The 15361-nt window shown below is 42.5% G+C and overlaps 1 protein-coding gene across 1 annotated transcript in view; it reads left to right on the top strand.

Moving 5' to 3' along the window:
* The window catches only part of LOC109447443 (uncharacterized), a 174912-nt gene that overhangs the window by 146190 nt on the left and 13361 nt on the right, over positions 1 to 15361 (top strand). The window contains exon 5 of the mRNA XM_088792650.1: positions 10994 to 11092. Within this exon, the coding sequence (XP_088648776.1) occupies positions 10994 to 11092 (99 nt within the window). The remainder of the gene's footprint in view (positions 1 to 10993; positions 11093 to 15361) is intronic.

Genomic DNA, 15361 nt, shown 5'->3' with positions numbered 1-15361 from the left:
CCTTGTCTGTATAAGTGAGGGCACCCAGTCAGGTTACCTCTAAAGTCTCTTCTGCCCTGACATCCTCACTGTCTACAAAGCTCTCTGTTCCCACTTCAACCATGGTTTCCAACCATCTTCTTCCTCTTCTGGACCAGATACCCATCTCTACATCCTACAGGACATTCAATCACAGATGTATCAAAATGATCGATTTAACCTACTTTGATTGATTTCACCCTACGTTGTCAGGCCCTGAAAACATAACTCCAAAAACAGGAGTTCACAATTCTCAGGGAAAGAGGTTGAACTTCTCAGCTATGCCAGCAATGCTGTGGCTCTGTTGGAAAGGGCAGCAAATGGTGAATCCTCCAGGTCCATTGTCTATGGCTCTTTGTTTCTTTGTCTCTCCAGAGCAGAATCCTTTTTCATTCAAAGGCTCACTGCACCACCCCCACCCTCCCACCAGACTGCATGGTGCACTCCTGGCCCAAGCCAAAATGAGCTGGCACAGCTCACTGCAGGCCTTTGAGCAGGGACAGCGTTCTCTGAAATAAATGAAAGGAACAGCGTGTTCTTGCGGAAGCCTACAAGGTCCTGTCAGCTTTATGCTTGCTCATTTACATGGCTTTTGAGACATCACTATAAAATTTCACTACAGAATTAACTCTGGCCAGTCAGATCTTTGCTCAGACTGGACAATTTTAATTTATCCAAGTGACTAGACTAAAGTTTAATTATGTTTCCTTGTTGAGATGCACCTTTGCTCTTTATAACTCACAATACAGCTCTTTCCTCTCAGTAAGTTCTCTGACAGGACTCAATGTAGATCCAGATGTTGTTGTATTATATTTTTCCCAAAACAAAAATCATTAAAGCACAGGAATGATTGCTACACAAGTCTGCACTCCTAGTGTCCAGGGTCAGCAGTCACCCGAGGTGTGCTACACAAGGCTTGCCGGGCACATGCAGTGGGTGCTTTTTCGGCTGGTTCAGGAAACGGGAGCTAAATCTGATTTGTATCATTATGTTTTAAACTGCAGACTGTTTTGTATGCTGTCAGATATGCCTTTTGTTTGTGCATTCATTTGTGTTTCACTGTCTCCAAAATAAACCTGTCTCTTCAAATCAGGAAATCTTCCACTAAGCCAAGCAAAAAAAAAAAAAAAAAAAAAAAAAAAAGAGGGTGAGGTAATGATGGATGGAGAGGACCCGTTAGTCTGTCTTTCACATGATGACATGCCCATTTCCTCTTCAGTGGTTTTTGTCTCTGTTCATGCTGGCATTAGTTAGAACAAATGGTGGGTTCTGTGGTCGGCCTACAAAGTGACTTTTGAAGGTCACTGATGTTTGGTAATTGGTCACCTTGCATACCTTTCATCAATGCAGTGCTGTTCTCTGTGAGGTCTAGTGAATTATTTCTCCAATGATTAAACAAGAAAACAGAATCTCTGACGCTCCTGGATTAGGGCCTATGAGAATGGACGGGTGGGGGTGGGGAGTGGAGGTGGAAGATTGGCCTAGCCTCACTTGACAGAAGTCCTAATTTTGTCACTTTTTGTCTATAAATTAGGTTTTGTGTACAATTATGGAGATACAGAATTGAAAGCAGGCATTAATTTTATGGCCATTCTGTTTCTAATGTTCTTTGCTTAGAAACTATAATTAACTTTAGAATAGCATTTGCTTTCAGTATAGGTGTTTACGATAAAAATTTTAATTTATTCAAGGGAATATTTAAAATTACTAAAAACTTTGTCACCTTATTTTGACTTGTGTTTCCTTTTTTTTTTAATTTATTGGGGTGACAATTGTTAGTAAAATTACATAGATTTCAGGTGTACAATTCTGTATTACATCATCTATAAATCCCATTGTGTGTTCACCACCCAGAGTCAGTTCTCCTTCCATCACCATATATTTGATCCCCTTTACCCTCATCTCCCACCCCCACCCCCCTTACCCTCTGGTAACCACTAAACTATCGTCTGTGTCTATGAGTTTTTGTTTCTCATTTGTCTGTCTTGTTCTTTTGTTGTTTTTGGTTTATATACCACATATCAGTGAAATCACATGGTTCTCTGCTTTTTCTGTCTGACTTATTTCGCTCAGCATTACACTCTCAAGATCCATCCATGTTGTCACAAATGTTCCTCTATCATCTTTTCTTACCGCCGAATAGTATTCCATCGTGTATATATACCACAACTTCTTTATCCATTCATCTATCGAAGGACATTTTGGCTGTTTCCATGTCTTGGCCACTGTAAACAAAGCTGCAATGAACATTGGAGCACACGTGTCTTTATCTATAAATGTTTTCAGATTTTTTGGGTAGATACCCAGGAGAGGGATTGCTGGGTCATATGGCAATTCTATTCGTAATTTTTTGAAGAACCTCCACACTGCCTTCCATAATGGCTGCACCAGTCTGCATTCCCACCAACAGTGTATGAGGGTTCCTTTTTCTCCACAGCCTCTCCATCACTTGTTACTATTTGTCTTGTTGATGATAGCCATTCTGACTGGGGTGAGGTGATATCTCATTGTGGTTTTGATTTGCATTTCTCTGATGATTAGTGATGTTGAGCATTTTTTCATATGTCTATTTGCCATTTGTATGTCCTCTTTGGGGAAATGTCTCTTTAAGTCCTCTGCCCATTTTTCAATTGGGTTGTTTGTTTTTTGTTGTTGAGTTGCATGAGTTCCTTGTATATTCTGGATATTAGCCCCTTATCGGAGGCACTGTTTGCAAAAATCTTCTCCCATTCAGTTGGTGGCCTCTTTATTTTGTCGATGGTTTCTTTTGCTGTGCAGAAGCTTTTAAGTTTCATATAGTTCCAATTCGTTTATTTTAGCTTTTACTTCCATTGCCCTTGGAGTCAAATTCATAAAATGCTCTTTGAACCCAAGGTCCATAATTTTAGTACCTATGTTTTCTTCTATGCAGTTTATTGTTTCAGGTCTTATGCTTACGTCTTTGATCCATTTTGAATTAACTTTGGTACATGGTGACAAATAGCAGTCCAGTTTCATTCTTTTGCACGTGGCTATCCAATTCTCTGAGCACCATTTATTGAAGAGGCTGTCTTTCCCCCATTGTATGTTTTTAGCTTCTTTGTCAAAAATTATCTGTCCACATAGACCAATGGAGTAAAACTACATAAATATTGTGTTTCTTTTTAAATAAAACCAGGAGATTCAATTATTAGAAACTGTTGGAGCTTTTCTTAACCTTTGAGAGGCCCCACTTTGGACTAATCAATTTTGTTTCTTTGTGCATTACTAACCTTTTCTAAAGAAAACCATTAGAGCGACAGAAACTGGAGCAGCAGAGGTCCACGTTTGCAGTGGGGTTGGGGGTAGGCACCAAATCTGGTAAAATATAATCAAATGAAGTGCTGAAGTCCTAGGGAGGAGCTGACGTGGTTATCTATGAGTGAAAGGACCAGGATGAGGACACACCATGTGGATACAGGAGCTTCTGAGCTGCCTCTGGGTTTCCTCCCACAGCTCACCTTAGCTTTCAGGATGCTGCGCCAATGTCTTGGCTTGGTACCCAAGACCCTCCGCGACCTGGCCCCTGACCACTTGCCAGCTCTTTCTCCCCCAAGTCTTCTAACCAGAGCCTCGCTTTCACCATATCACAAGACTTAAAACAACCTTAGCAATGCCTCCAGGCCTTCCTACAAGCTGTTTCTCCTGCCTGACCTGCCTCATCTCCTCATTCTCCATAACAACTTACTTATCGCAAAAACTCCTATCCATTCTTCATAAATGAGCCGATGTCTTATGCCTCCGGACTCCAGAAGAACCCTGGGAATATTTCTATCAAATATGAACTTATGATCTTTCCCTGACTCTATAACAGAACAGCCAATGTTAGACTAAACTTGAGGCTGTTGGGCAGGAGACTGAAGGGGAATTCCCTTGCCTGAGCACCAAGTGAAATATGAATTCTCAGTAAACACTACTGATAGCTCTCACCAACCTGGTCCCCAACTTCCACCACGGTCCTTGAAGACAGATCAGATTTCCTGATTCGCATTTTGTGTTTAACTTCCCTTAATCTCGTCACGCCCAGAGGTTTAGTACTTTTGGTTCCTGCTCAACAACTCGTATTCTTCCTTGAGCCACTCAGGAAATGCTTCTCTACCTCATTGGATCCCACATTCCCTGAATTGTTCATACTTTGCAGTTTAATGATTTCGAGCACAAATGCTGCATTGCCAATGTAAGAAAATCAGGAGAAGACTATTTAGTTCTTATACTGCCGGAAATTTACCTGTATACTTGGCCTGTGTTAAGGGAAACTCATAATTTGAACCATTGTTTTATTGAAAAATCAACCATGCCTGTCTAAAATTCTCACTCTGCCACCCAGCACCTTCCTTTGACCAGATTCCAGCACTGCAGCCTTTGGGCAAATCATGACAGCACCCTACCAAATCTCCAAGAGTGTTAACTGCCCAGTTCGGGAAACCGCCTGGTGGCCGTGGCCACTGAGGGCAGTCGTCTGTCCTTGGCACCAGACACACATTACTGAAGATGACAGTGAAAAAGAGCTGTGGCCGAGGGTGCAGGTTTGCAGAGCCGTGAATTAGGCACCGTGGCATTATCTTCCTCCATCTTACACAATCTTCACATAATTCTAGCTAAATGAGTTCTTTATTAGATATTCGAAGAAAGGAAAACCCTGACATTGCTGTCTTAGAAAGCAGAGCCCAAGAGAGTATGTAGTTTATAAATGCTGAGGAGCAGCGGGCATCCCCCAGAGCCTGCACTCTCCAGGGTCCTGTGCCGTCAGTGAGTGCGGCATGTGGTCGTGGGCTGATGCAAAGCAGCCAGTGGCCCCATGCTCCTGCCTGTGGGAACACAAAGCGTCATTTCTTCTTGGATCTCGTGTCATCAAAGATATTGGGCTCAAGTCTTCCAGACCCTGCCATGCTGTTGTTTGATCTTGGTGAGAGCAGCAGCTTCTTGTCATAGTTCGGGAACCTTGAGGGGATGCTGAAGGAGGCAGGCCTGGTTTAAACCCAGCTCGGTAACCTTGACACCTCAGTGAGCTGGACTAGGTGGCATAACCCTTTGTGTGCATAAGTTTATTAAATGAGATAAATTGAATAAAGCCCATTATATTTCCTGAAGTGCTTAACAGATGCTAGCTGCTGGTATTCTTATTGTCCTACTGTTTCCATTTCTAATAATATAGCCTGGATCTAGAACTTAGATCCACTGATATTTTCTGAGAAGGCTCCTCTGTTCTATCATATGAAGGGACTGCAAATTATAGCCCATGTGCCAAATCCGGCCCATCCTGTCTTATAAACCAAATTTTATTGGAATACCTACATGCTCATTTGTTTATATATGTAGTCTGTGGGTGCTTGTGTGCAGAATTGAGGAGCGGTGTGACAGAGATCATATGGCCTGCAAAAACCTTAAATATTTTTTTTCTGGTACTTCATAGAAAGTTTGCCTATACCTAAAGGATAAAGGATGTTCTATAATAAGAGCAACATAGCAACAGAAGTCAATTCTAAGGACAGAGATTTGACGTTATGAGGACTTAGAAATTGCCTAAACTTAGGAGTGAAAAGATAGGGATTCAAGTTTTACCTCTGACCTCCCAACCTGGATAACTTTGGGCAAATCATTGCAACCTGAGCTTAAATATATTTCTCTGTGAAATTAGATGCTTAGAATACCCACATTGCATATTGGTGCTCAGGATTAAATTAAACAATTTACATTCAAGTCCTATATCAATATTCAAGTTCTATAAGAACTAATTAATTCATTCATTCATTCATCTATCGATGTGACACCATACAGAGGATTCAGAATGAAAAAACAGACACAGTTTCTGGCCTTATACAATTTATCTTCTGGCTGGGGAGATGAACTGCTTGAAGCTAGGTGTGTTTCCTAATTAATCAGTCTCTCTATAGTCACTTTTTTTAAGATACTCAGTTTTAATTGTGCAAGCACACACTATAGGAAAATTCCTGTACTTATAATTCTGCTTTTGGTTCCACCTGGGTCAGAGATAATAAGTTGTACATCTTTCAGCATTTAGTTGGTTGTTTGCTTTTATTCAAACAATGGATTAGCTGAATCCTTCAAAAGAAACACATTCACAGTTAGACAAGTTGTCTGGTGAATGTGACACATGCAGAGATGCCCACAGGATGATTTAAGCCTTTGTGCATTTACAAAATAAAAATCAACCAAATAAAATGGTGCTCTGTAAGAAAACCCACAGACCATATACAAATACGCATCAATCTGTCACAGACTCATAAAACCCAACTAAGGGTTGGGTTTAAATACATGCTGTCAGATATTTTTCTGTTGTTGTTTTTTGTTTCTTCATTTAGACAGCATTACTTTCTGGACAATAATGAAGAATAAGCAGGCAAAAAAAATTTTTGATTTAAAACGTTTACCTCTATCACATTTCAGCTGAATGACCAAGCACTGCTTATTAGTTTTAATTCCAGGTCAGTGTCCCATGATGCTTTTCTGTGTCAATTTATCTAGAGTAAATATGTATTAAGAACACATAATTCCTACAAAGTTTATTAATCAGTTTCATCTCCTCGAGTTTTCACTGCACTGTGGAAACATTAATGATGTGTTAACGATTTATAATCTAGTATGAGATATACCCTATCAAGTCCCCTATTAAAAGAGTAGTGTCACTCTCTTTAAAAAACATAATTTATGAAAAAGAGCTCTCAGATGCTGATCAGTCTACAGGCATGTCTCCCACGTCACTCATCTGACTATGGTTTTTATGTCCTGTTCACAAAAGGGACATTTAGTACGAAAGCAGTAAATGAAAACTAGAGGCTGTTACCAAATTGTCAGCCATTGTGCTCATATTAATAACTACTGCAGCTGTCTGAGGCTCAAATTAGCATCTCTGAAATAAGTTAAACACTTCTAGCACTATTTAGAACCATTTCAAAGAGAATAACAAAAGTTTATGTTAAGATTTTTTGCTAGATGGTCTTTAAAATGAGAATCTCTTCAGAAACCTAAACTAACTACCCCCATTGTTTTTGTTTTTGTTGTTGAGATGCCATTATGGGTTTACGTGATAAATCCTTATCTCCAATAACTAAAGACTCTGAAAGCTAGATTCATAGGCACATTAATTTATGTTCATGAACTCATGTAAATTCTTATAATGTAAAGATAGAAGAGAACTTTCCCTAGGACAGGCACATTTGTCTCTTATCAGATATCCCAAATAGAGCAGTGTTATTTCTGGCTGCTCACCAGGGCATTTGAAGAGAATAACCATTTCCAGCAAAGACAACAATTCAGGTTGGAGCCAGTGAGTGTCTCTCTCTGAATCTGTTGGGTGAGGAAGAGGACCAGCATCCACCCAAAGGAACTATTTCAAATGCACATTTACTGCAGGGAAAAAAAAAATGAGTCCATCTTGGGATTCGAGAAAACTTGTGACTTGATACAGATGAGCTGGCAATGAGTAAGGCAGTTATTTTGTCAACTGCCCCAGAGGGGCCTGACAGCCCTCATTTCGAGCTATGCTGCTTACATTCTTCAGATGGCCTCTTGGGACGTATACAGGGGAAACTTGCTGTGCTAAGCTCCTGAAATGAGCTTCCTGAATTGAACAGTGGTAAGATGTAGCCCAATACCTGGGAGCAAATGTATTTACTTACCAAATAAGAGTGACAGCTGAATATTTTATTCAAATAGCAAGTCCATTCATCCTCTGACTATTTCAATCTGAGTCTTTAAAGTCCTAAATAATTAAGTAGATGGATATGCTATCCCATTATTTCCTTTAGATTTGTACTCTTGAGAAACACCAGATCCACTCCTGGGAAGTCAGAAGTCCTGGGTTCTATTTTTGGTTCTGCCCTCATTACCCTGTCTACCTCATGAGGGTATTAGAAGAACAACTGAATAATATATATATAAGTATAAAGTAAGGATCTATTTATTAGATAAACATTTATTAACTCCCTACTATGTTCCAGGCATAGCTTAACATCCCATCCTTAGAACAATGCTATAACATAAATATTATTACTCTATTTTTACACATGAAGAAAATGAGCCTCAAAAAGTTACATAACTTGACCCATATCATAACTGCCATGATATGAAGAGCTGAGATTAAAATTTGGGACTTTTCAGTCCAAGTCTAGATTCACCTGCTCCTATGTCAGTTCTAAATTTACACTAACATAATTAAAGAATGCTAAGACTTCAGTGTCTCAGATGAAGTTAGCAGATGACTTGAATGCTTTCACTCAAGGGGCTCTAACCTTCTTGTGTAGAAGAAGCCTCTATTCATTTCTTTGAAACCTAGAGAGACAGTGTCCTCAGAGAGCTGGTCAGAATATTCATAGGTGAGAGGGCAGTGCTGCTCCTGCATGACATTCCCCAGGATTTCATACCAGAGGAGACAGAACAGCAAGGAAGAAGATGGTGCTGACAACTGGCTTGGAGGTCTGCCTTGTGGGTGCAAAGCTCATTGGTAGCCACACATCGCCTAGTTGGGGAGCCCTGCCTTTGTATAAGGAAGTGCCGGCTGTGAGAATTTTATGGAGTCCTAGTGGAACATTTTTTGAGGCAGACATTTTCTTGGGACCCCTTAAATCTCAATATGTAAAAAACTTCCAATTTTTAAGAAATGCCAACATGGTTACATCCTAAAACTTTGGAGTATTTCATTCCGTGTAAGTCATACAGGCATGAGGGTGCTTGGTCACGTATATGCCCTGTTCCCAGACAGTTCAATCACTTTCCTTCTTTTTTTCCAACAATCAATGATATTTTAGACTCATATGCACAACTCTAAGACCATAGAGGAATATGAGTCAAATAATTCTGTCTCGTAGCATGAGTCAGTCGCAGAAGCCAGGTTACTCTAAGCCTTGCGTCAGCACAGAGGTCCCAGTCCACGTAGCAGCCCAATGAGTTCTTGTTAGCAGTTGGCACGGCCTGTTGTTGGGAGGGGGAAAGCTGCCATGCAAAATGGATCCTTTTCTTTATAACATTGGCTCTGCAGCCAGAGTTAGATTATATTTGGATTGCCTTCACTCTCCAGTCATTCAGTGAAATGCTTCTTCTATTCTCCATCTCTAGGGAACTTCTCTTACAACATTTATAAATGAGAAAAAAGATAATTCTGGATCATGCTTTTATAGGGTAGAGCTGGAAAGTGGTAAGTTACCATCTGTTCATTCAGAAACAGAAGAATTTTACATATTATGTAGAATATGGGAACGGCAAGGGAACAGACGTCCTGGCTCTTCTTTCCCCTCTCCCTAACCCTACAGCATCTCCCTTAAATACAAGCATGACTCTAGTGCGCACATGAGGATTCCCTTAAAACGAACGGCCTTAGTGAAATGCCAGGATGCTGCAGGAGCCACCTTCGAGCACAAGAGGGACAGAGAGATGCGTGGGTGCAGCCAGGTGTGGGAGGCACTGGCAGTTCCTCTCAGTGAGGGTATCTGCCTCCATCCAGTTCAGAGCCTTCAGCTTCCCCTGCCCTCTGATGGTGATGGCTGTTGCTCCCAGCCTCCTCCTCGTCTCTGCTGCTCCCCTCCTCTGCACATCCTTAGCTCCAGGATCCTAACCCTAGATCCTGACAAGCTGGTCCTAAAGGCTGTCTTCACTGACAACTAGGAATTAGAGTTGTCCACTTAAAATGCATCATGCCTACAGTTCCCAATGGAAATAAAAGTTCATTGAATAAGAACACAGTGTTCTACTACTCAGTGACCAAATAGCAACGGTGTTTTTGTTTTGAGTATTTACATGGATTTAAAAGCAATTGGGTTGGAACTGGATTTGGAGCGTTCTCTTGTAACCATTAGTTTTTAACAGAAAAAATAAAATAAAATAAAAATGTTTCCAAGGAATCCCAAGAGGTCACTTGCCTGCCTCTCCAGAATGCTGTGCTTTCTCACAGACATTCAGGTACTAGGGACAGAGCAAACGGATGGCTATGTGAAGCCAAATAACTTCCTGTTGTTTTGTCAAATAAGTACCCCAATGCGTGGGCAGGAGAAAGAGCTCTGAAATGAGCTGTCTTCGTGGGTACTTTGATTGCTACTCTTTTTTTCTCTACACACTGGCCATTTGCGCCCAGGGCATCTGTCTTGTCAGTGTAATTTAATGCCTATCAGTCTGGTGACAGAAAAAGTGATGAGGTGTCACCATCCCTTGCTTCTTAGCTACACTTTTACCAAGTGAAAGTACAACTCTAGAAAGAATATTACAGGCCTGTACATGAAGAGGTGGAAAAAAACAGATCTCAAAAGTGTGGCCACTGCTGGACTCCTGGGTAAAATGGCTTTACGCAAAATGAATGCACGAGGTGTCTGTAATGGGTTGAATTGTGTTCCCCAGAAAGGAATATTGAAGTCCCAACCCCTAGCACCTGTGAATGTGAGCTTACCTGAAAAGAGGGTCTTTGCAGATGTGATCAAGTTAAGATCAAGTCGTGCTGGATTGGAATGGGTCCTACATCCAATGACAGATGTCATCGAGCAGCTGCATCCTGAGTGCCCAGCTCAGCTAGGTTTGCCATTGAAAAGTGGATGCAGTTAGGTTTTGATTTTCAGGTAGAACCCTCTCGCCCCCCTTTTCACAGGTTTGTTTTGCAAAATCCAAGCAACCTACAAAAGTTCCTCTGCTTTGTCCAAGACTCCTTGATGCTGCAATCCTCTGTTCCATCTCCCTTCACCAGTCGGCACATGGTCCTCATCTGCTCTTTCCTTGACTAATTTAAATGCATCTCCCAACAGATCAGAGCTTTCAAACCTAAAGTTTGCAATAAAAGTCAACTCGCAAGATTATAAGCCTCTGAAGATTTTTAGGTCCTATGCTCCAAGATTCTGGAGTGAGTTCTGGGGTAAAGAACTCAACATTTCCCTTTCAATTCCACTCCCTTTTTCTTTTACATATCTCATCAGATTTTTCATTTCAATGATTTCTTCTCTCTTTTTGTTTGCCTTAGCCTTTCTCTCCATCTTAAGCCTGATGAGAAATCCAAATGAGTTTGTGTTCCTCTCCCAGGGATGCTCGCAGCATGGTGACAGTGGACAGCTGCAGGGAGGTAAGGAGTCCACCAAGGCTGAGAAGCTCTTTGTAACAGGTTCCCACACTTTTACTCCCTGCCCTTTCTCCCACCCGGATGCATCTTAGACGACCAGGAAGGCGAGTCTTGTGCTTTCAGCAAGCCTAAGTCCCCAGGCCTGACTTCTGGGGTCCTGGTCCTGACATTTTGCTATGCCTTATTAGAGATGTGCCTCTTGTTTTGTGTCTTTGGTGCAGGTTCTACACCTCTTGTACAACTGGACCTAGGAATTTTCTATTTCTGTCTCCTTGGGGATCTTCCAGGAAGATTCCTATGACATACAACTGTCTTTTTCATCCTTTTGTTTTCATGCTCAGGGATGTACATTAGAGGGCAGCCACAATCTATTCACTCTGTCTAAAATTTAATGAGTTATCCTTCCAATAAATTATTCTTTATTATAATGAATTTGACTGGAGAAAAAAGTCACCACTCATAGTCCCTTCCATTTTTCTGACAATTTTTTTTTGAGATTTTTGCCAAAAAGAAAAGAGATCTTGGAGCTCTGCAATGGTCAAAACAGAGCTAATATTTAAATTTCATTAGTTTTAATTCTTAATAGCTACACAGTATTTCATTACATGCATCTACTAAGTTTAATTAACCAGCACCATACTGACAGTTGGGTGGTTTCAATATTTTGCTATCATAAGTAATCATGGAATGAATGTTTCTATATATTCTGCTCTGTGCATGTTAGTATACCTACAGGAGAAATTCTTAGAAGTTGAATTTCTGAGGTAGAAGGAATATGCATTTATAATTTTGAAAGATATTGCAAATTACTTTGCACAGAATTGCACCGGTCACTGTCCCAACACTGATGTCTGATGCGGGCTGTTTCTCATATCTCACTAATGCAGTGCAGTGTCAAACTACTTTATCTTTGCCATTCTGATGGGTGAAGATGGAATATCACTGTAGTTTTAATACACATTTGTCTCACCAGTGAGATTGGACATCTTTCGATATGCTTAAGAACACGTTCTTTTCCTGTGACCTATTTCTTCATATCTTTTCCAATTTTTCCATCTAATTTTTAGTTTTTTCCCATATTTACCTGTATTTGGTAAATTACAAAAAATTAGTCTGTTGACCTGCTACCATATTGATGCAGTCTTTTTTTTTTTTTTCCAGTCCTCTCTGTTGCCATTAGTCTGACTGGGTCTTAAATCTGATTGGAGTTCCATTTGTTCGTTCAGTGCCTGACTGGAAATATAGGCCATCCCCTTGGGGAACTCATCTCAATGGGCACAGTTCAGTCACGTCAACAACTATCTATTGTTTTTACACCGTGCAGTACACTCTGTGCTGGGGTGTAGGAAAACCAATAGCATTTATTGAATGCTTACCTCATGCTCGGCACTGTGTCAGGCACTCCATGAGCTTTTTCATTTCATCCTCAAAAATCTCCGCAAAGCAGGTATCACTCTGCCCATTTTACAGATGAGGAAACTGAACTTACTGCAGTGAGAGATGTTGACCTTGAACCTGCAAAACTCTTTTCACGACAGTATAATGTCCTGCCCTTTGAATGTGCTCTACCCATTCATCCACTGCAAATTGAAAGGAGCTCATTGACTGTTGGGTCAGCTGACATACTCATCCTCTGCCAGCTAATAACAGAGCGATCCCACAGGCCTGGAACTCTTCAGATCTTCCAGTTAGGAGACTTAGTCATCTTTCTTTGTCTTCCTATAGAAGAGAGAGACTGTCAACCCAGAACAAATGTTGGGAGCTGTACAAAATTACCCAATGAACTAAATTTATACTACAGGAGCTGCTAACTGTTATTTTATTTACGGCACTCTGGATCTCAATCTCCTTAGTTTCATTACTCCCAATTAAGCTTATGTATGCTCACAAAGCATCATTACATGATTTAATGACAGAATTTTGAATTAATTATACACCGATATTTTATAACATATTCTTGGTGTCTCACTAAAATTGGAGCTGCTTTTTATAGATGCACAAATGAAGGTAGCTATGTTACTGAAGTTCCATTTCCGAGAATTATCCCCTACTTAAGGTAAAATGCACATGTTTCCATATATATGTTTTTAGAATTCTATGATTTAACACAGACCTAGTTGCTCTCAGTAAATATTTAACTGGAAAGAGAAGTCTGCACAACCCTACCTCGTAAAGCGGAATAGCCTGAATTAATTAAAGCATATTCAGACATTTATTAATTACTTTTCCCTTGCTGATTATTGGTGATGGATGAAGTTAAAGGTAGATCATCATTCCACAACGGCCATAACTACATTTGAAGCAGGGAGGTAATTAAGGCTCTCAAAAAACAGAGGGATTTATATTTCAGCTGGAGTTAATTCCGTGGTGAATCAAGTGAGAAAAATACTCAGCTACCCCTGAGGCAAATGAGGTTACCATGACCTCGTCCAAGGTGCTAAGTGGTTCCTGAAAGTATAATTTTATGTAACATTTTATTATATTTTATTCCCTGAGTGCTTTTCTTTCACAAGATTTTAAAGGCAGGTTTCCCTAGCATTCATATCTCTTACACTCCTGTCGTGCGGGACGGCCTGCGGGGTCTCTGCTCCCGCTCCCCATACAAGAACGCAGGATATGGTGAGGCCAAAAAGGAACACCCACGGAGCCATAGGTAGGGGAGTCATACCACTATATTCTCTCTGGCGGCACTATACTCTCACTGGAGGCTGGATACACACTGTCCGCAAACCGCCATCCACGCTTGCCAGCCCAGCCGCCATCTTCTTGCTAGCCCCATCCTTCTTCTCTCCTTCTCTCCTCTCTCATAGCCACAGCAGTTATATTGTGGCCAATGGCTCACTGGTTACAGCTGACGGCCAACTAGCCACAGCTGATGGCCATGCAATCTCAGTTGGCCATTTACTACCTGAGCCAGCACCTGTCTATGTGAGGCCGAGAGCCTGGAAACTACTCTCTGGGGCTCCGCCCCCACACTCCACCCCTACAGGCTCTCGCCTCACAATCTACGCGACAAGCGTCTTCCGCGAGGGGACCTGTGCGAGGAGCCTGGGGGTGAATGCAATATCCTGGACACAGCCAGGCTCTCTGGGCACAGCCAGGGTTTCTCAGGGCACCACCAGTGCTTCTGGGCACGGCCAGACTTCCTGGACTTCTTAGGGTACCACCTGTCTTCCCGGACACAGCCAGGGTTTCTCAGGGCACCACCAGTACTCCTGGGCACGGCCAGACTTCCTGGACTTCTTAGGGTACCACCTGTCTTCCCGGACACAGCCAGGGTTTCTCAGGGCACCACCAGTACTCCTGGGCACGGCCAGACTTCCTGGACTTCTTAGGGTACCACCTGTTTCCCCGGGCACAGCTAGGATTTCTCAGGGCACTGCCACTTTCTCTGGGAACAGCCACACTTCCTGGACACAGCCAGGGCTTTCAGGGCACTGCCACTCTCTCTGGGAACAGCCCGACTTCCTGGGCACAGCCAGGGTACCTTCAGGGCTCAGCCAAACTTCCTGGACACAGCCAGGTCTCTCAGGGCACTGCCACTCTCTCTGGGAACAGCCCGACTTCCTGGGCACAGCCAGGGTATCTCAGGGCTCAGCCAGACTTCCTGGACTCAGCCAGGGCTCTACTCTCTCTGGGAACAGCCCGACTTCCTGGGCACAGCCAGGGTATCTTCAGGGCTCAGCCAGACTTCCTGGACTCAGCCAGGGCTCTCAAGGCACTGCCACTCTCTCTGTGCCTCTCAGGGTACCCTGCTGGAACAACAGCGACTCACAATCAAGGTGCTTACATATTCTCAATGGTGGCCAGTCAAGAGACAAAAGCAAATATCCCCCAGTTCCACTAACAACAGTTCCCAAACAAACAGTCAAGCAGTCCATTAAATTAGGGATGGGAGGCAATTCCCCATAGTCCATAGTCATACGCCAGGACTGTCCTGGGGGTGAGGGACGACCTTGACCTCACCCTTATCTCCCATGGAGGACTCAGCAAGCGTTACCTCCTGGGACTATAAGTCCTGCATCCGGGCTGCCTGAGCAGGAACCTCCCGGCCCACAGGGCTGCAATGACCTTCGCTTTCTCCGGCCTGTACTGGTTGGGGAACCGTCCACATCTTTCCACCTCTCCACGGGGCTCCATCTCTGCAGCAGCTGCATGGCTTTTCCTGTGCGGGTGGGAGAACCGTCCACGTCTTCCCACCCCTCCACGGGGGTCCAGCTCTCCGGCAGCTGCTCCTCCTGGTCTTCCTCAGACTGGGTGTTCATACACACA

The sequence above is a fragment of the Rhinolophus sinicus genome, chromosome 15 (genome assembly GCF_057876585.1).
Source record: "Rhinolophus sinicus isolate RSI-liver-muscle chromosome 15, RSI-T2T, whole genome shotgun sequence".
In the NCBI taxonomy this organism is placed as follows: Eukaryota; Metazoa; Chordata; class Mammalia; order Chiroptera; family Rhinolophidae; genus Rhinolophus; species Rhinolophus sinicus.
This window is presented reverse-complemented; position numbering and strand designations above follow the sequence as displayed.